Source organism: Phycodurus eques, chromosome 8 (assembly GCF_024500275.1).
Source record: "Phycodurus eques isolate BA_2022a chromosome 8, UOR_Pequ_1.1, whole genome shotgun sequence".
Lineage (NCBI taxonomy): Eukaryota > Metazoa > Chordata > Actinopteri > Syngnathiformes > Syngnathidae > Phycodurus > Phycodurus eques.
The window spans coordinates 21066100-21087336 of record NC_084532.1 but is presented as its reverse complement, the minus strand read 5'-3'; the positions used below and the strand labels follow the sequence as shown (position 1 = coordinate 21087336).

Here is a 21237-nt window from a genome sequence, read left to right as displayed (position 1 = left end):
TGGAACCTGAATGTTTTCTTTTTGTAACTTGAAACAAAGTTGGATGAAGGTGAAGATTTCTGACGTTTTGCAGGCAGTTACGTACTGCCCTATTATACCATATGCCCCTCCCACACCTATCGTGGGGGTTCAATGGTGTATTGCTTAGCACTCTCGACTTGGGACCTGAATGTTTTTGTCATACTTGAAACAGTTGGAAAATTGCATTACAGGCAGTTGTGTGCTGCCCTATTATCGGACTTGACCCTCTCACACCTACAGTGGTGTTCCATGGTGTAATGGTCACCACTCTAGCATTTAAATCCAGTTATCTGAGTTCAACTCTGAATGGGACCAGTGATTTTTTTACTGACTTGGAACAGGGTTGTGTAGTACTGCTTTTGTATGTTGTCCACCGCCCTCTGAAACCATGTGCCCCTTCTGGACATCGCAAATCCAGTGATCTGAGTTCAACTCTCTGTGGGACCTCAATTTTGTCAGACCTGAGCCAGGGTAGGTTGTGTGCCACACTATGAAACCCTATGCCCTTCCAGTCTCTCTTGTGGAGGTTCCATGGTCTAATGGTAAGCACTCTGGACTCTGAATCCAGAGATCCGTGTTCAACTCTCGGTGGAACCTGGATATTTTCGTCACTTGAAACAAGATTGTTTTTTACGCAGTTATGCACTGCTGTATAATACCATATGCCCCTCCCACAGCTATTGTGCAGGTTCTATGGTGTATTGCCGAGCAATCTCGACTTCAATTCTAGCGATCTGACTTCAGCTCTCGGTGGGACTTGAATGTTTTTGTCACTTGAAACAAAGTTGGAAAAATTAATTGCAGGCAGTTGTGTGCTGCCCTATTATCTGGTTTGGCCCTCTCACTCCTACAGTGGTGTTCCATGGTGCACCGCCTTATGAAATCATATGCCCCTTCCGCACGGTTGCAAATCCAATGATCTGAGTTCAACTCTCAGTCGGACCTCGGTCACTTTATGTGCCACGCTATGAAACCGTATGACGTTCCAGTCTGTCTTGTGGAGGTTCCATGGTGTAATGGTTAGCGCTCTGGACTCTGAATCCAGCGATCCGAGTTCAAGTCTCGGTGGAACCTGAATGTTTTCGTCACTGACTTGAAAAAAATATTAAATAAACATTAAGACGTTCCAGGCAGTTATACACTGCTGGAGAAGACCATATGCCCCTCACACTGATGTTGTGCAGGTTGCATGGCGTAATAATGAGGACTCCGAATCAAGCGATCTGAGTTCAACTCTCTGTGGGATCTCAATTTTGTCAGACCGACCAGGAAGGGTAGTGTGCCCAGTTATGAAACCATATTCCCGTCCAGGTTAGTTTGTGTAGGTTCCATGTTGTAATGGTGAGCACTCTGGTCTTTGAATCCAGCAATCTGAGTTCAATTCTCGGTAGAAACTGAATATTTTCATCACTTACTTGAAACAAGATTTGTTTATGGTGAAATTGTCACCACTCTGGCAATTGAATCCAGTGATCTGAGTTCATCTCTCGGTGGGAAATTAATTTTTTTTGTCACTTATTGTTAAGTTGGATAAATGCAGTTTGCAGGCAGTTGTGTGCTGCCGTATTATCTGATTTGGCCCTCTCCCACACACAGTGGGGTTCCATGGTGTAATGCACACCATTCTGACCATTGAATCCAGTGATCTGAGTTCAGCTCTCAGTGGGACCTCTGTCCTTTTGTTACTGAATTGGAACACTGTTGTGTCGTGCTGCTTTTGCACGTTGTACACCGCCCTATGAAACCATATGCCCTTTCCGCACATTGCAAATCCACTGAGTTCAATTGTGCGGTCAATAGATTTTGCCACGCTATGAAACCGTATGCCCTTCCAGTCTGTCTTGCAGAGGGTCCATGGTGTAATGGTGAGCACTCTGGACTCTGAATCCAGTAATCCGAGTTCAAGTCTCGGTGAACCTGAATGTTTTCGTCACTTACTTGAAACAAGATTGGATTAACATCAAGATTTCAGTTTTACAGGCAGTTATTCACTGCTGTATGATACCACATGCCCCTCCCACACCTATCATGGGGATTCCATGGTGTATGGCCTAGCAATCTCGACTTCAATTCTAGCGATCTGAGTTCAGCTCTCGGTGGGACCTGAATGTTTTTGTCACTTACTTGAAACAAAGTTGGAAAAATTAATTGCAGGCAGTTGTGTGCTTCCCTATTATCTGATTTGGCCCTCTCACTCCTACAGTGGTCTTCCATGGTGCACCGCCTTATGACATCGTATGCCCCTTCCGCACATTGCAAATCCATTGATCTGAGTTCAACTCTCAGTCGGACCTCGGTCACTTTATGTGCCAGGCTATGAAACCGTATGACGTTCCAGTCTGTCTTGTGGAGGTTCCATGGTGTAATGGTGAGCACTCTGGACTCTGAATCCATCGATCCGAGTTCAAGTCTTGGTGGAACCTGAATGTTTTCGTCACTTACTTGAAAAAATATTTAATAAACATTACGATTTGTTCCAGGCAGTTATACACTGCTGTATTAGACCATATTCCCCTCACACAGATGTTGTGCAGGTTCCATGGTGTATTACCTAGCACTCTCAACTTCAATTCTAGTGATCTGAGCTCAACTCTCAGGTGGGACCTGAATTTTTTTGTCACTTACTTGAAAGTCAGATGAATGCATTGCAGGCAGTTGTGTGCTGCCCTATTATCTGATTTGCCCCTCTCCCCTGTGTGGTGGGGTTCCATGGTGTAATGGTCACCAGACTGGCCGTTGAATCCAGTGATCTGAGTTCAACTCTCAGTGGGACCTCTGTCCTTTTGTTACTGAATTGGAACAGGGTTGTGTCGTACTGCTTTCGTACGTTGTGCACCGCCCTATGAAACAATATGCCCCTTCCGCACATTGCAAATCCACTGATTTCAACTCTCAGTGCAGTCAATAGATTGTGTGCCACGCTATGAAACTGTATGCCCTTCCAGTCTGACTCGTAGAGGTTCCATGGTGTAATGGTGAGCACTCTGGACTCTGAATCCAGTGATCCGAGTTCAAGTCTCGGTGGAACCTGAATGTTTTCTTCACTTACTTGGAACAAGTTTGGATAAACATTAAGATTTCAGTTTTGAAGGCAGTTATTCAATGCCGTATTATACCATATGCCCCTCCCACACCTATCATGGGGTTTCCATGGTGTATTGCCTAGCACTCTCAACCTCAATTCACCGCCTTATGAAATCATATGCCCCTTCCGCACATTGCAAATCCAATGATCTGAGTTCAACTCTCAGTTGAACGTCGGTCACTTTATGTGCCACGCTATGAAACCGTATGACGTTCCAGTCTGTCTTGTGGAGGTTCCATGGTGTAATGGTGAGCACTCTGGACTCTGAATCCAGCGATCTGAGTTCAAGTCTCGGTGGAACCTGGATGTTTTCTTCACTTACTTGGAACAAGTTTGGATAAACATTAAGATTTCAGTTTTGAAGGCAGTTATTCAATGCCGTATTATACCATATGCCCCTCCCACACCTATCATGGGGTTTCCATGGTGTATTGCCTTGCACTCTCGACCTCAATTCACCGCCTTATGAAATCATATGCCCCTTCCGCACATTGCAAATCCAATGATGTGAGTTCAACTCTCAGTCGGACCTGTCACTTTATGTGCCACACTATGAAACCGTATGATGTTCCAGTCTGTCTTGTGGAGGTTCCATGGTGTAATGGTGAGGACTCTGAATCCAGCGATCCGAGTTCAAGTCTCGGTGGAACCTGAATGTTTTCGTCACTTACTTGAAAAAATATTGAACAAACATTATGATTTGTTCCAGGCAGTGATACACTGCTGTCTGAGACCATATGCCCCTCACACTGATGTTGTGCAGGTTACATGGCGTAATAGTGAGGACTCTGAATCAAGCGATCTGAGTTCAACTCTCTGTGGCACCTCAATTGTGTCAGACCGACCAGGGAAGGTTGTGTGCCACGCTATGAAACCGTATGCCCTTCCAGTGTGTCTTGCGGAGGTTCCATGGTGTAATGGTGAGCACTCTGGACTCTGAATCCAGTGATCCGAGTTTAAGTCTCAGTGGAACCTGAATGATTTCTTCACTTACTTGAAGCAAGATTGCATTAAGATTTCCGTTACAGGAAGTTATGCGCTGCTTTCTTGAAACAGTTGGATAAATTCATTGCAGGGATTTGTGTGCTGCCCTATTATCTGATTTTGCCCTCTCACACCAACAGTGGGGTTCCATGGTGTAATGGTCACCACTCTCGCATTTGAATCCAGTTATCTAAGTTCAACTCTCAGTGTGACCTCAGTCATTTTGTTACTGACTTGGAACAGGGTTGTGTAGTACTGCTTTTGTACGTTTTGCACCGCCCTATGGTTAATCCAGTGATATGAGTTCAACTCTCTGTGGGATCTCAATTTTGTCAGACCTGGACCAGGTTAGGTTGTGTGCCAACCTATGAAACCGTATCCCCTTCCAGGTTAGTTTGTGTAGGTTCCATGGTGTAATGGTGAGCACTCTGGACTTTGAATCCAGCAATCCGGGTTCAAGTCTCGGTGGAACCTGAATGTTTTCGTCACTTGCTTGAAAAAATATTCAATAAACATTAAGATTTGTTCAAGGCAGTTATACACTGCTGTATTAGACCATATTCCCCTCACCATGGTGTATTACCTAGCACTCTCAACTTCAATTCTAGTGATCTGAGTTCACCTCTCGATGGGAAATTAATTTTTTTTGTCACTTATTTTAAAGTTGGATAAATGCAGTTTGCAGGCAGTTGTGTGCTGCCCTATTATCTGATTTGGCCCTCTCCCACGTGGAGTGGGGTTCCATGGTGTAATGGTCACCATTCTGACCATTGAATCCAGTGATCTGAGTTCAGCTCTCAGTGGGACCTCTGTCATTTTGTTACTGAATTGGAACAGGGTTGTGTCGTACTGCTTTTGTACGTTGTACACCGCCCTATGAAACCATATGCCCTTTCCGCAGATTGCAAATCTACTGAGTTCAATTCTGTGCGGTCAATAGATTGTGCCACGCTATGAAACCGTATGCCCTTCCAGTCTATCTTGCAGAGGCTCCATGGTGTAATGGTGAGCACTCTGAATCCAGTAATCCCAGTTCAAGTCTCGGTGGAACCTGAATGTTTCCGTCACTTACTTGAACCAAGATTGCATAAACATTAAGATTTCAGTTTTGCAGGCAGTTATTCAATGCCGTTTTATACCATATGCCCCTCCCACACCTATCATGGGGTTTCCATGGTGTATGGCCTAGCAATCTCGACTTCAATTCTATCGATCTGAGTTCAGCTCTCGGTGGGACCTGAATGTTTTTGTCACTTAGTTGAAACAAGATTTGTTTATGGTGTAATGGTCACCACTCTGGCAATTGAATCCAGTGATCTGAGTTTACCTCTCGGTGGGACCTGAATTTTTTTTGTCACTTATTTTAAAGTTGGATAAATGCAGTTTGCAGGCAGTTGTGTGCTTCCCTATTATCTGATTTGGCCTTTTCACACCTACAGTGGTGTTCCATGGTGCACCGCCCTATGAAACCATATGCCCCTTCCGCACATTGCAAATCCAATGATCTGAGTTCAACTCTCAGTGGGACCTTTATGTGCCACACTATGAAATCCTATGCCCTTAAGTGTGTCTTTTGGAGGTTCCATGGTGTAATGGTCAGCACTCTGGACTCTGAATCCAGTGATCCGAGTTCAAGTCTCGGTGGAACCTGAATTTTTTCGTCACTTACTTGAAACAAGTTTGGATAAACATTAAGATTTCAGTTTTGAAGGCAGTTATTCACTGCCGTATTATACCATATGCCCCTCCCAGACCTATTGTGGGCGTTCCATGGTGTATTGCCTTGCACTTTCGACTTCAAATCTAGCTGTCTGAGTTCAGCTCTCGGTGGGACCTGAATGTTTTTTTCACTTGAAACAGTTGGATTAACGCGTAGGCAGTTGTGTGCTGACCTATTATCTGATTGGGCCCTCTCACACCTCCAGTGGGGTTCCATGGTATAATGGTCACCACTCTAGCATTTGAATCCAGTGATCTGAGTTCAACTCTCAGTGGGACCTCGTTTTGTCACTTACAGGGTAGATTGTGTTCCACGCGATGAAACCCTATGCCCTTGCAGTCTGTGTTGTGTCGGTTCCATGTTGTAATGGTGAGAACTTTGGACTCTGAATCCAGTGATCTGAGTTCAAATCTCGGTGGAACCTGAATGTATTCATCACTTACTTGAAACCAGATTGGCTAAACATTAAGCTTTCATGTTTATAGGCAGTTATGCACTGCTGTATTGTACCATATGCCGCTCCCATGCCAATCGTGTGGGTTCCACTGTGTATTACCTCGTACTCTCAGCTTCAATTCAAGCGATCTGATTTCAGTTCTCGGAGGGACCTCAAATGTTTTCTGACTGACTTGGAACAGGGTTTTGTAGAACTGCTTTCGTATATTGTGCACCATCCTATGAAACCATATGCCCCTTTGCGACATCTTGTGCGGGTTCCATATGATGGTGAACACTCTCGACTCTGAATGCAGCAAAGTTCAAGTCTCGGTGGACCTAAATGTGTTTGTCAGTGATTTGAAACAAAGTTGGATAAACGTGGAAAAAATAAATTGCAGGCAGTTGTACATCGTCCTATTATAGGATTTGGCCCTCCCACACCTACAGTAGGGTTCCATGGTGTCATGTACGTTGTGCACCGACCTCTGAAACCATATGCCCTTCCACACATCGCAAATCAACTGATCTGAGTTCAACTGTGGGACCTCGGTTTTTCACATGGGTACATTGTGTGCCACAGTGTGAAATCCTATGCCCTGCCATTCTGTCTTATGTAGGTTCCATGGTGTAATGGTGAACACTGGACTCTCAATCCAGCGATTTGAGTTCAAATCTCAGTGGAACCTGAATGTTTGTGTCACTTACTTGAAGTGAAGTTTGTTAATGTCATAATTTCTGACATTTTGCAGGCAGTTGCGAACTGCCCTACGATACCATATGCCCCTCCTCCAACTATTGTCTGGGTTCCATGTTGTATTGTTTAGCACCCTGGACTTTAATTCTAGCAATCTGAGTTCAAATATCACTGGGACCTAAATTGTTTCACTGGAAAAGGTCGTATGTTGCGCGCTGCCTTATGAAATCATATGCCCCTCCCTTCTGTCTTGTGTAAAAACGTAAACATTTCAGAAACATTTTGCAGGAAGTTCTTGGTGGGGCCTCATTTGTTTTTTCACCGACTTGGACTTAAAGTAGGATGTATATGTTCCTCTGTGGACTTTGTGTCCACAAATTGAAAGGAGCACACATATGTTATAGGTGCTCTTTTCAAATTAAAGTTTTTCAGCCACATGACATCCTTCTGGATTCCTCATCCCCGCGTACGTTTTGGAAACTGTATTGATTCCTACATTCGCTCTTTGTCCGGCCGGGGGTGCGTTCAAAACATTGCTCTTGTAGCCACAGCTTCAACTTCTTGTTAGTACAACCGCAAACAGCGCAACAAGTTCCCGAGCTGCGCAAGGATATTTTTAAATGCTACGGGGGTGATAATCGTTTACAAAAGAAAAGGAAAAAAAAAACATCCAAATAAACCGCTCCAAGAGCCAAACCAGCTAGCAACAAATGGCTCACTGCTACTTCGGATGTCACACAGGAAGTTGCCCCCATAATTGTTTCTACATTAGCGCACCCAGGAATAAGGTGGATAAGAAATAAGATAGACTGGCGTGGGATATCCTTCTTCAGGAGGGGGCAAAATCGGGACAAAACAGCCCAAAGGCCTATGTGTGTAATGGGCCTTACTTGGAAGAGGGTGTTGGATAAATGTAACAATTACAAAAAGTGTCGCTTTTTGCACACAGTTGAGCACCACCCTTTGAAACCATAATCTTCCCCCACATCAGTTGTGAGGTTTCCATTGGGGATAGGGACAGTACTCGATAAAACCAAGTACCAGTCGGTACTCGATAAATCTACTGTTCAGTTTGCTCTGTACGGGACAATACACCCTGAAGGACCGCACTTTTTTGGTTTTGCAATTCACTTTGCATATCTGTATTTATGTGTGTGAGCGTGCGTGTGCGTGTGCGCGCGTGCGTTGCACATTCACCCGCTCAGTTGAAACTGTATCCCACTTTGAAGTGCAGCTCACGGACGCGGCAAAACGTAAAACCACTGACACGAGTGGAGGATTTGACACAAAAATGTTAAGAAGCACTGGCTTTGTTCAAATTTCCGGTGTGGATTAATTTTTTTTTAACTGTTGAATACAAAGACGAGGGAATGAAGACGGTTGACAGATTTTTCACTGTCTGCAAGTTGCTTGAAACATGTCCCATACTTTTTAAGGAAATATAAGCAACATGATCAAGCTTCCCCTGTGTTTGTATCCTCATATAATGCGTCTTTAGTAAGATTTTGTATAAAAAGTGCACTGTAGCTAGTAGAAAACATTTTTTCAGTTAATTTATTTAATAGGAGTGTGTAATTAGTTGCAATTTGAAAAAGCATTGCTTTGTAGTACTTTTATACTAACTTCATTGTACTTTTCATACAAAGCAACTGCATTATTTAGTAGGATTATTTTTTTTACAAAAACTGCACTGGAATTACTAGAAAACTGAAAACAATTAACAAAGAGTATGAATGGAGAAGAAAGGATTGTTATTGTTTGATGTTTTTTGTTTGAGACTAGGGCCTTGAGAAAGAAATTTCAGTCCTCTGTATGTTCCACACATATTGAGGATTGGCAATAAAAGCAGACCATACCACTTGAAAAAGTGTCGCATGTTTAGTAGGATTTTGCACAAGAAGTGCACTGTAATTAGTAGAAAACTGGCAATTTGGGTGTATTCTTCAAAAAGCTTTTAGAAGAATTTTTTTATACAAAAAATAAACATGTTGGGGTATACTAAAGGAATGTGGATTTAGCATGATTGTAGAAAAGTACATTGTGCATTGAGCACTTAAATGAGTAGAAAACTGTCAGTTTTTTGTTTGTTGGGTCATACCCATCATTGCATTCTCACAACACAAGCCTCAGAGGTGGTCTAAAAAATATATTTGCACTATTTTACATGACGACGCTTTTTGTTGACGGGAAAATAAAAGGCGGTCTGAACTTCCCTACTCAAGCTTTTTTTTTTTTTTTGCCCTCGGGCTGCAAACAACAGCTGTCTAACACCAATAACTTTCAATAAATAGGTTATTGTGTCTTTTCATGCACGGAATAGCATATGGATGTCTCGACGTGCAGGTAACTTTGGTCATCGTCAAAGGGGAAGAGGCTGAATTTAAAAATAAAATAAAATAAATAAAGGTCAAGGATGGGTATGTGTGTGTGTGTGTGTGTGTGAATGTTTCTGCATTGGTTGTTGGATTGTTAAATGTTCCGAAGTCTTATTTAGCCTGGGATCCTCTTGGCGGCTCAGGAAGCAGCCAGTAAGCAGAGGCGCGTTGGTTTTATGGTTTTCGGACGTAAAGGCACGTTCGCTTAAAATCCACGTTTCATGCCCAGTTTATATTGCTTGCATTGTTTTATTAACAAAAATATTACACCTAACCTATATTAGCAACAATAATAACTAATTTATTATATACACATTAGCATTTTGATGATATTTTCCTTCCAATGACCAGTCATTGTGGATTAATTTCATATAATTACACGTGCTTCATCGATGAAATATGAATATGGAAATTGTTGCGTCATTAATTCAAAACAGTAACAAAAACATGAGGTTACTGCGAGGTCATTTGTTTTTTAATTCTTATTTAAAAAAAAAAAAAAGAGAGACAAGTGGGCACAGCAAGTAAAAAATTAAAATGATGTCAGCGGGCATGTTTGAGCCCCCTTCGGCCAGCCTCCCTGAGCACACGCACACGCAAGGAAAGTGAGCGTCAAGAAATAGGCGGGCGCAAAGCCGTGTTTTCAACCGTCTAGTGGCCGAGAAAGGTGTCAATCAATCATACGCGTCTTCCTATTGGCGGAGCGCCTTAACATTTATCGTGCCATCTCGTCGAAGCTGCTGCTGTGTAATCGCAGGTAACTTTCTTATGATAACCTTCCGCTGCTCGACATAGTGCGCGTAGTACTCTCGCGTTTTGATGAGCGCAGCCAAAGGCGGACAGGATATAGAGTTTCGTTTGTCAACGGTCGTCGCGTTTAGACATCCAAGACGCTTAAAATTGTCACTCAAAACAGGCTGATTGATCCCGTCTCCGAAAGGCGTTTGAAATCGGACACCGCTGGCGTTGAGGGCCTCACTCCGCGCGCGGAGTGATATGTTGTTGCGTCTGACAATGTGGACGGAGGAGGTGAAGATGTCTACGAGAAGAATGAAATCGTCTCCTCACTTGTAACAGTGAAAAAAAGAAGCAAGACGCGAGATTAAGCGAGTAGAATAGATTTGTTTGCACACACACTCGACACACTGGAGCAAAACACGAGGAGGCAGCCACTTGAAGAGCGAGCTTCCCGGGACAAAGAAGGGGGAAAAGACGTTCCACGGCGCTCCAATGCGTCTGGTGCGCTGAGCTCGAAATTCTCCTCAACTTTTATGTTTTTCCCCCCCTTCGCCGCTGTCCGCTATTTCTTCGCCGCTCTTGGATAGCCGACACCCGTGGAGGAGAGGTAAAAAAAAATCAACAACCCAAGCAAAACACGTTATTCCCTGTCACCTTTCACCCCGAAAAGTTGCACGAATTCGACGATTTCGCCCCCCCTATTGACACCCGCGTTGAGCGCCTTGTGTTTTCCCGAAAAGTTTTTGGGGAAGGTTATTTTAAAGCGAAGGGATGTTAAATGTTGTCTGCTTTGACGAGCTAGCTTAGTGCTACTCCCTTGCTTGGACCGCTAATATTATTTAAAAAGACGTCTAAGAGCTCATTTTTGGGGCTCGTTTAGCCGTGTGTCTATGCTAGTTAGCATTTCAGTAAACACAATGTATAAGCTCGGGGAGGCAATTTAGCTGAACTTTACGTTTCGGGGCCTACTCTATGTATTTCCCCCTATTTTAAAGACAAACTTTCCATAACATCCCCGTTTGGTCGCCTTTTATACATTCCTCTAGCCACCAGCGAGACTTTTAATTTTATTGCACATTTGGCAGGAAATTCCTCTCGCTCCCACCCCCACCGTCTCCCAACAGCCCCCTTCCTTCCCCATAATGCGACTTGAACCCCAATATGAGCGAAGGAAGGAGAGAATGTGTAAAGTTTGTTCGCCTTTCTCCAAAGGCGACCTCCATCTTCTATTATTTATTTGGGGCTTTCCCCCCTCTTACAGTTTGTCCTAAAATTAGAGTGCTGAATTGATTAGTTGTGCATGTGGCCTATATCCTGTCCTCTAGGTGCTTGTCAATCGACTTTGAAGAAATCTTATCCAAAGTGGGCTTTATTTAACATTTATGGCATAATCTGCCTGCTGATATTAACACATTTGGTCCAGCAGTTGAATATTTTGCTTTTGCAGCGCTACTAACTGAAACTGTTGTAATATTTTGGTTTTGTGCAGCAAGAAGTTATGATAGCTTGTTATAGTCCCACCAGCAAGTTCATTTGCAGAGGTGTCACACCAAAGAGTCACACAGAATGATTTAACAAACTTTTTATGTATTATTTGCGCAGAGGCTTTTTAGAGCAGTTTCTCTGAGGTTTAATTTGTTTGGGCAGGCCGTTTTTGGCCCACACACCACAGGTTACGCACCAATGCCATAATGGTTAGTGTTGACTGCTTCTTTGTGGCTTCTTTGCCTTGTGTGGGGGGCTGACAAAGACCCCCTAATCTGCTTGCTTGAAATATTGATCCACGAGTAGGCCAAGATGCCATTTTGTTAAAGCCCCTCTCTCCCCTGTCTTCCATGTGCCTGAGTCAATGTCGCACAGCGCTTGGGTAACATTCGAGAAGACAGAAAAGTTGGGACAGGCAATGAGAAAGGCATGCTCCTAGCTTACGTACACTCTGATCAGTGTGTGTGTTTGTCTGTGGTCACTACTTCCAATATCTAAAGGTTAAATTAGTTAGGCCTGGCCGAGTTCGGCACACTTGTTTCCTCGTGTGATGGTGCTATCATATACAACGTAACCCTTTTGTTTGTGCATTCATTCTAATTGTGTATTGACTTTTATTCCCATCACACATCATCTATACGGAGTTCAACATGCTTTGCCAAAATTTACCCTCCCATAATTTTTGTTGTTTTCAGCCCCTTTTAGCCCATGCTAGAGCTGTATTAAAAAGAGGCTATAAAAGCACACCACCTGTTGGTGTCCAAGTGCCTCCATATTCCCCCCCAATCCCCGCTACCTTGCCGTTTCCTGCGAGCCTCACTCAATCGTGGCCTCGGGCTAGCGTCGAACCGCAGCTCGCTGTGTGTCATTTGACAAGCTTTCCTTCTACATTGACATATGCTAATTTAGTAATGACGTGTTTGCATATAGGCATTAGCTCTGCCTTTCACCCCTATTTCCTTGGGCTAACACTGGTCCCAATTATGTCTGTAATTGTAAATGTATGGCGTTGCCTTTCATGTGGCCTTGATGGACGTATGGCTGTGCTGTTTGCCAGACTTTTTTTTTTTTTTTTTTATAAAAAGGCCAAGTCTTTTTCTCGACAAAAGGCAGCATATTTTTATGACAGTACTTCACCAGTTTCTACATTTACATGACACAATAAGGTTGCAAAGGCAAATTGAATAATTCGATTACACACAAAAAAGTTTAGCAAAATCTGTGCCTTGGCGCGTTTTTGGGATAATTTTTCCACACGGACTAATGTTACTCCGGACGCAAGCACAACTCCATGTAGAAATAAGATTGACGTAATGGCGGCGAGTCAGGAGGAAAAGTGCGTAAAAGAATGTCCAATGGTTTAGATCATTTCACACTTAAAAGATGAAGTGCAATGTGTCGACTAAAAAGCAGAAACGACATACCACAACAGAACGGCAGTCGGTAACGTAAACGTCCTTGGCTAATTTAATCCAGCCAACCGTATTGTAATTCTCCTGCAAGTGGTCATGGACAGACAAAGCTGTCGGTGTGCTTTTAATTGCTTTTATTGTTCAAAAATAAACACAAACAGCTAATCTGAGCCCCCCAAAAAATAGCCAGCTCTACTTTCATTCACTGACACACGCCACACACGTCACTCACCAGGCCATCTCCCCACTTTTAAAGCCATACACACAGTCATATTATAATGTTGAACGTGAGGTTGGCGATGCCAAATGGCCAAAAATAATACCCAGATGTCACAAGTATGTTATTGTTGTTAAATAATGCAAAATGTTATTTTTATCTAATTACTCGATTAATACATAGATTAAATATAATTGGTAAAATACTTTTGTAAAAATATTTGATCGCTTGCAGCCCTAGAATAAATGGAAATGTTGAATGAAATTGGACTTTTAAAACTCCAGTGGAACCTTTAAAGTTGGACATGTACGGTCAGCCTCTGATTTGTTTGCATTTCAAAACAAATTTCCACATAGTAAACGATCTAAATTAAAAAATATGTTTCTGGGTTAAATTGTTGGCATTATAAAACCTTTACCAGAACAGGTAATGTTTTAAGTAACACTTGAATTGTCATACAATTGGGAAAAAATTATTAACAGTTAACAAAAAGACAAAGCATTAAACTTAGCTATGTAGGGGGGAGGAGTGCAGCGTATGGGTTGTTCTTGTATAATTATTGTTGACTTGTGTTAGCCATATTGTACCAGCGAGAGTCCGAGAGACAGAGACGTTTGTCGGTTAGATGGACCAGTATGTTGTTGCATCAGGTTACGTCAACAGCAGGCAGTTGTCTTGCTATTGTGTACGTACAGTTTTGTTGCTTTAGCCATGTTGTACTGAGCAGCCAAGGCTGGTACGTGTGTACCGCTTTTGTAGCTAGGCTACCTCCTAGTCCCAATAAGTTATTTTTCCGGTTAGTAGTTGTTCTCTTTGCCATCCAGGGTGTCCTTTTATGATGGAATAAAAATTAAAAAAACACACATACACTAAAAGACAAAGAATGTAGCACCTGTAAAGTAGGTCCTTAACAGTGTCCTGTAAGTTTCAACCACAAGTCTTTTTCACAAGTTATCAAGTTAAAATTTTCCCCTAAAAATTTGGTTTGTTTTACAAATTGTCAGGACTTTTCTCTGTTGTACCTTTCCATTACACTAGATCAAATTAAATCACACTTAAAATAAATAGTCATACTCAAATTGTAATTCTGTTATAAACCACTAACACCCATATAATTGGAACTCTAATTTGTCTCGAGTGTAAATGTAGCTCAAACTCACGTTTGAGCTCGCCAAATCAGGGCTTTACAGTTTATACACACACACAAAACAGAATTTGTATTTGAAGTCATGGCTAAACAATAATAAATTAACAAAATCTGTACCTGATCAACGCTAGTCATGTGTGATGAAAATTGTCTGGAATGCTAATCACTAGACTTTACGCCGATATGATCAGTGTGATCGGTATCACAAAAAAAACAAAAAAGGAAAAGCCAAACGGACGCAAACTCTGGACAACACCCGTTCATATTGCTGGGTGGGACAGGGAGAAAGTTAGAGTAAGCATGTCATTAACAGTATTTTTAAAGTAATTTAATTGGAATAAAGTAATTTAATTACAGTAAGTTAGCACCCATTTTTTCTGTCATGTTGTAATGTTGATCTGACCTAAATTTATGTCAGTGGCCAATCCTTGAATGCCCCCTAGAGGTCATTGATGTTTTAACTTTTGTCTAAAATGCTAGAGACTAATTTTGAGCTGGGATGGGCTCCAGCACGCCCTTCAACCCTGGTGAGGATAAGCGGTACAGAGAACGGATGGCTGGATGGATACAGTACTCAGTATACAGTACACCGATATATCCAATAAATGAACAAGTCATAAAGTACACAAGTATATACAATAAATGAACAAGTCATGTAAATGGGTACATTGCTCCATCTTGTGATCGGTTATCGTTTTTTTTAAACTTGCTGATCGGCCCCATAAATCCTGATCGTGTAAAGCCTACTAATCACCAGGCAAAACTCCATGCCAATTGCAAAATGTTTTACTTTGACATGACAACAACATATTTACATAAAAATAATTATTAAAACTGTAAATGAAATTCACATTTTAAATAGCCTTTACACGATCAGGACCTTTGGGGCCAATCACTGATCAGCGAGTTTAAAAAAAGAAAAGAAAAAAAACTAACTGATCACTGATCCAATCACAAGATGGAGCAATGTGTCTAGTTAAATAACTTGTTCGTTTACAGTATATACTTATGTACTGTATACTGAGTATATTCAAAAATATTCTCTTGTCAGGTCATGTGTTCTAATAAGTCAGGTCAAACCAACATTACAACACGACAGAAATAATGGGTGCTAACTTACTGTAAAATTAAATTAGTTTATTACTTAAAAAAATAAATTGGTGTTGGCTCAAAGTTTAAAAAGAAAAAATGTAACTATTTCCTTCGATATTTTGAAGGTATTTCAATTCAGATTTTGTTGAGTAAATGCCACATGACTTATCGAGCTCAGTAAGATAAATATACAAATATCAGTGTAAATGTTACTTAGTTTTAAGTTTTGCAAACACATTTTACAGTGTGGGTAGTGAGACTTATGACGCGGTGCGGTGACGGTGTGTACAATTTTCACTGAGTCGAAATTTTTAAAGCTCACGAAACGCAAGGCCAGAGTTGTGCTCTCTGCGCTTCTCAGCCTTACAACAAAAACATGTAACTGTACAGGTATTGTTTTACGTGAGAAGTAGCTAGCATGAGTTCCATGTCGGGCTTGTAAGATTGGTCTGCCTTGCCGAGTTGGAGATGCGGCTTCAGAAAGAAGGGGATGATTAAAAAGTAGAGGGGACAGATCGATGTCATTATTTATCTGAGTGGGTACCAGTACTGTCTGCTCCTTTGTCGGCGGCACCTCCTAGCCTGATGATGGAGGGCCCTTCCCCGAGCGCCTACTTTCTCCAGCTCGCAACCGCTGCGCCACGCAAGGCTCGCTCTTGTCGTGGCGTGGTGGCCGAATGCGCACTTTCGTGCACCCGTTTGCTGTTCATATTAACGAGATGGCGCTCTGGCTATCTTGAGAAAGGAGACCGTGCAGGTGGAGGAGATTGACTAATACGGTGAAAAAGACAGCGACTTTCAACCACCATGTCTTTGTATAGTGAGACTCTATTAAGGGAGCATTAAAACATCCATCCATCCATTTTCTTTACCGCTTATCCTCACTAGGGTCGCGGGCAGCCTGGAGCCTATCCCAGCTATCTTCGGGCGGGAGGCAGGGTACACCCTGAACCGGTCGCCAGCCAATCGCAGGGCACATAGACATGCACTCGGCAAAGTACAACCACATGAAATTTTTACTCGCACACACAGAAAAAAAGGGTCGCATATGCAACCATTTTGGTCGCAGTCTCAAGCCAGATGCACTCTATTGCACCAAGATGTATTTTGTATTATGAATGCTTGTGTTGTCAGTAAAGCTTTCAATAAAGACAAGGGTGGTTAACAGCACTGATGCAATGGGTCGGTGTCTTGGAAGTCACAGGTGTTTGTTTGTTTGTTTATTTATTTGTAGTAAGAATTAGTGATGCACCAAAATGGAAATTCTTGACCGAAAATGAGGACCCGAAAGCCGAAACACTGGAAGGAATTACTCAGCAAATTAGTAAAATTGCAATTATGGCTATGACTGTCGAGCTGCCAGCCTATAGAAACTCACTTCCAGAACAATTGGTATGAATTTCCTTATTTTTAAAGTTATGTCAAAAACATTACCCAGGGACAGTTATTGCAGTATATTATGTAATAAGATATAAATAATACTACATACTTTTCAATTGCACATCATAATCATTAATAAATTAAGGCTTCAATATTTATTTTAAGGAGAGATACATTTGCAGCCCAATAGCTTCTCTTGCATGCTATTTTCATATTTCCTGTATCCGCTATTGCTGCTGAAACGATGCAAATTTCCCCGTTGTGTGACTAATACAGGTTATCTTATAAATATTTATTATATAAATGTATTTTTCACCTTATAGAGGACCCATTTTCTTAAGTGACTTAGCAGACTAGCCGTGAGTTACTAATTAATTTCTGGTTCTCCCTCCTTTCGTTATAATGATACTTGTCAGTAGTGTAGCTTATTCGCTGCCATGGAGGAGATGATCAGTGACTTATGCTGCATTGACAACGGGCACGAAACAAACATTTGCCTCCACAGCTCGGCATCGTACTTAGCCGCGTTAGCAGTAGCTGGAGCGGCGCATAATAGCATGCAACAAGCATTCCCCTTTGTACCCGAAAGCGGAAAGCAGCAAGGTTGGGCAACTTTTCAATGTAAATGTGCTTTTTCTATTTGTTTAAAAAAATTGTATTTATTTATTTCATAGTTTAGTGTACACGAAAGCGCGTTGGCCGTGGTTTTGGCTTGCGTCGTAACATCATCCTGTTTCGGCCGTTTTATTTTGGTGATAAAGGTCTACCTGTCCAAAACCGAAAATGCACTTTAGGGCCATCTTCTGCTGAAACATTTTTGTGGCCAAAATTTCGGTGCATCACTAGTAAGAATAGAGTAGTTCATTTTATTCATCATGCATTAAATTCTCTCTTTTTTTTTCTAACCAGCTACACGATGCCCAGCTATGTCACACTTGTGCTTGCGAGTGCCCTTATTATCATTTATTAAAGTCCTGTATCTGCAAATCTCTCTCGTAGGGTTTGTTAGAGACGGAAGGTTATGACCGAGCAGCAGCAAAGAATGGCTGCAGTGGGAACTGACAAGGAACTCAGCGACCTCCTGGATTTCAGCGCGGTAAGAGAGCGGGAGTGCAGTCGGGGATGGGTGGCACCGGGGAGAGAGGGCGACACAGGCGGGAGATGTCGGTGATGGAATGAGGGATTTATGCTTGAATATATCTTAAAACCGCCTTAAATGCGGGTTATGATAAGTAACATGCATCCTCATAATTGAAGGAAATCACTTTGTTGCTGTTTTTGTATGGGGAATTCTTACATTAGAAGTGAATTTGTTCTCTATGGAAATACTTGTGTTTTTGTCACGCTTTTCTCTGAGAAGCTTTGAGTTCTGAGATGTAATCTACAAAGTGGATTACTTTTTCATTGTTTGGAGTTTTGTTTGAATTTGAGTCTGTGATGTTTTAAAAAACCTATAGCATGCAGGCTCAATGACAAGTAACTTAAATTCAGGCTAATGCTATTACTGTATTTGTAGCCACTACTGAATATCATTTTTGTGTTGCGGTTGATTCCTGTTTTAACAGTGGTTTTATGTCATTTTTGTTGCTTTGGGGAATGCCTTTTGTGTGCAGCTATGTGCACATGGAGTTCTGCAGTCCACTTCTAAGAAAAGGAAGCGACACTCCCTGAAGGGAGTGTCTCATTAGACAGTGGAATTCACCATCAAAATGTCCGGATTGGTCGCCTGCCAATTTGTAACAGCAGATGTTCCATCTACTAAATACGACACTGATAATTGGGTGAGAAACTGCGGAGAGTTGTACAAACAAGTTTCCTCGTTTGTTCCTTACGCCTGACATTCTCCCAAGGTTTGGACACGGAATAAAGCGTGTGCTCGTGTTTGAGATTGCTGTGACAAGAACTAATGGGATCAAAATGGTTTGTGTAGAGTCGTAGACCTGTTGTGACGGCAGCTTGCGCTCTGATTTACACGTCTTACTTTGAGGGAGGGAAAGATGCCACTTACAGTAGGTAATTCAACCACACTGTGAAGCCAAACAGTGGCTCTGTAACAGCGGTTGTAAATTCCCCAATAAAAACTGATGTTATGGTGTTCAAAAGTTTTTGCTGCAAGCTCGTGGAGGTTTTTTTTTTTTTTTTTTTTTTTTTTTTTTTTGACCCCCAAGATTATTTGGAATGCCTCGAAGCATAAACATTTCTCTCGAGTGACAAGCGCACGTTGTCGTTTATTAATGGAAATGGGGATGTGTGAAGTGTGCCCTCCATTGCTTGTTAATAACGCTATCTTTCCCCTTTTGTCGTCCCCGCAGATGTTCGCGCCTCCCGTAGCGAACGGCAAGAACAGAACAATGACCCTTGCCAGCAGCCAGTTCAGCGGCTCAGGTAAGTTTAAAAGCTCTGTTAAGCGCACAAACACACACTCACTCTGATTTTTAAACCTTTGTCACCTTCTGTAATTGGATTCTCACTTTTGACAGTTTGGTTTTAATCTTCTTCTTAATCTAACTGTACTTGAAATCTCAACATAAGCCAAAATGGCATCTCTTCAGTTTTGATTGGGGCGATAACATAATTTTTAGCTGATCAGTATCGGGTGAAAAAGATCAGATTTTATTTTGTTAATTTTTAATGGTGATAAAGTAGCAAAATAATCCTGATGTCAAAAGATAGTCAAATTGAACAGCAATAGCTTAATTTTATCTTAAACAATGTAACGTTTCGGGTTCGTGTTGTGGTGTAAAAAAGATGGGAGGCAGAAAACCAGGTCCACAGGAGAGCTGGGATTCCACAACAATGAATTTCATTTTTCAAGCTGCAACTTTTTTTTGCTTTCATCGTTATTTTGTGCTGCACCACTGATATGCTATAAAACATTTTGGGGGTGTTTTTTTTTAATACTTGGTTTGTACGACTGCTGGACTAGACAAACAGGCAATTTGGATGCGCTCTGTTTTTTTCTTAGTGTTGCCGAGGTATTGCATTGGGACTCTGTATCGGCAGATACTCAAAATCAAGTCACTGACTCGGGTGCAAAAAATGTGATCGAGAGATTGCGTTTCTCGTTTTTGTTTATTTTTTTCAGCCTTCCAGCTAGCTTTTTCAAAGTTGGTAAAGCATTTGTCTAATTTCAATGGGCTAAAATATGTGATTAATCTTGTGAAGATAAATAGTTTGTGTAATAGCACAAAGGTTACGAGATGGCTTTTTGGATTGAGCAGTCTTGACTGAAGAAAGGTGACATTCTTTTCTCACAGTGGTATGTTGGCATTTTGTATCGGTCAGGGTTTCTTCAAATTTAGGATCGCTACCCAAAATATATCTTTTTATTAATCATTACAGTTACACAGGCACACAATGTCTTGGCAAATGGCTTTTTTAAATTAATATTCTCAAAAGTTTCTGTCCACTACATGTTATGTCACGGCAGTGATTTTCTATAAGTAATTTTGGGTCCCGGATGGGCGGCATGGTGAGAGACTGGTTAGCACATCTGCCTCACAGTTCTGAGGACACAGGTTCAAATTCGGCCTCGCCTGTGTGGCATTTGCATGTTCTCCTTGTGCCTGTGTGTTTTCTCCGGGTACTCTGGTTTCCTTCCACATTCCAAAAACATGCATGGTAGGTTATTTGAAGACTTAATTGCCCATAGGTGTGAATGTGAGTGTGAATGATTTTGTCTGTCTGCCCTGCAATTGGCTGGCGACCAGTTCAGGGTGTACCCCACCTTTCGCCCAGAGTTAGCTGAGATGGGATGCAACCCAGCGAACAATGGGTGCCTCTATGCCCATGACCCTAGTGAGGATAAGACGAAGGGATGGATGGATGGGTGCCGGAGAGAAACAAAATTTTGGTCTTGATCTGAAAATATTTGGGATACCGTGGTGTGGAACATTACATCTCACTGACCTTCAAATGTATTTAATGTGAAAGAGCAGTTGATATTTTCATTTTCACCCTGGAAAGTTGCATATATAAATGCATGAGTTATGCTCAAACATCCGTGCCATCATTCTGGATAGTCTGTATTATTTTCTCTTTCTAAAGTGCAAATGAGCTGCCAGTTAACCCCCGGAAGTGCTTGAGGACTTTCAGCGAGCTTTCTTTCCCCTCGCTCTCTCCCTGAATGTTATTACTTAGTCACCTTACTTTGGTTCCTCTGTCACCCTGCCAACCTGCCGAGTGTGTCACACTCCCCAGTGTTCCCCAGAGTGAGAACTTGGCTACAGAGGAACAAAGGAAAAGAAAGGGGGGCTTATAGACTTGAAACGGCCCCCCCCCCCCCCCCCCCCAACCACCACCGCCACCCTGAAGTGTAAAACACTCCTCCCCCAACACAGCTCAGGGCTCTTACCCCCACTGTTCTGCAGGAAATGGCTCAAGTCAGAAACAATGTACCTCACCCCCAGCTTGCCGGCTCTTAAACTGGCCCAGCATGCAGTGAGTGGC

At 42.1% G+C, this 21237-nt stretch overlaps 1 protein-coding gene and 8 non-coding genes across 14 annotated transcripts in view; all 9 read left to right on the top strand.

Annotated features, from left to right (window-relative positions):
• Nucleotides 1–1023: 1023 nt before the first annotated feature.
• trnaq-cug (transfer RNA glutamine (anticodon CUG)) lies at nucleotides 1024–1095 on the top strand. Its single transcript has one exon. It is a non-coding gene; the product is annotated as a tRNA-Gln (tRNA).
• Nucleotides 1096–1869: 774 nt separating this feature from the next.
• Nucleotides 1870–1941, top strand: trnaq-cug (transfer RNA glutamine (anticodon CUG)). The gene has a single exon. It is a non-coding gene; the product is annotated as a tRNA-Gln (tRNA).
• Nucleotides 1942–2372: 431 nt separating this feature from the next.
• trnaq-cug (transfer RNA glutamine (anticodon CUG)) lies at nucleotides 2373–2444 on the top strand. Its single transcript has one exon. It is a non-coding gene; the product is annotated as a tRNA-Gln (tRNA).
• Nucleotides 2445–2979: 535 nt separating this feature from the next.
• trnaq-cug (transfer RNA glutamine (anticodon CUG)) lies at nucleotides 2980–3051 on the top strand. The gene has a single exon. It is a non-coding gene; the product is annotated as a tRNA-Gln (tRNA).
• A 286-nt stretch (nucleotides 3052–3337) lies between these two features.
• On the top strand, nucleotides 3338–3409 carry trnaq-cug (transfer RNA glutamine (anticodon CUG)). The gene has a single exon. It is a non-coding gene; the product is annotated as a tRNA-Gln (tRNA).
• Nucleotides 3410–4009: 600 nt separating this feature from the next.
• trnaq-cug (transfer RNA glutamine (anticodon CUG)) lies at nucleotides 4010–4081 on the top strand. Its single transcript has one exon. It is a non-coding gene; the product is annotated as a tRNA-Gln (tRNA).
• Nucleotides 4082–4492: 411 nt separating this feature from the next.
• On the top strand, nucleotides 4493–4564 carry trnaq-uug (transfer RNA glutamine (anticodon UUG)). Its single transcript has one exon. It is a non-coding gene; the product is annotated as a tRNA-Gln (tRNA).
• A 1104-nt stretch (nucleotides 4565–5668) lies between these two features.
• Nucleotides 5669–5740, top strand: trnaq-cug (transfer RNA glutamine (anticodon CUG)). Its single transcript has one exon. It is a non-coding gene; the product is annotated as a tRNA-Gln (tRNA).
• Nucleotides 5741–10104: 4364 nt separating this feature from the next.
• Nucleotides 10105–21237, top strand: part of tcf3b (transcription factor 3b) — a 38882-nt gene continuing 27749 nt past the window's right edge. For 2 of the 6 annotated variants that reach the window (XM_061683694.1, XM_061683690.1), the window contains exons 1-3: nucleotides 10105–10662; nucleotides 17788–17884; nucleotides 19101–19173. In XM_061683694.1, coding sequence (XP_061539678.1) covers nucleotides 17810–17884; nucleotides 19101–19173 — 148 coding nt within the window. In that variant the 5' untranslated portion in view covers nucleotides 10105–10662; nucleotides 17788–17809. Of the gene's footprint in view, nucleotides 10663–17787; nucleotides 17885–18401; nucleotides 18570–19100; nucleotides 19174–21237 lie in introns of those variants that run through there. The other 4 variants (XM_061683693.1, XM_061683689.1, XM_061683691.1 and 1 more) reach the window with 3 other exon arrangements.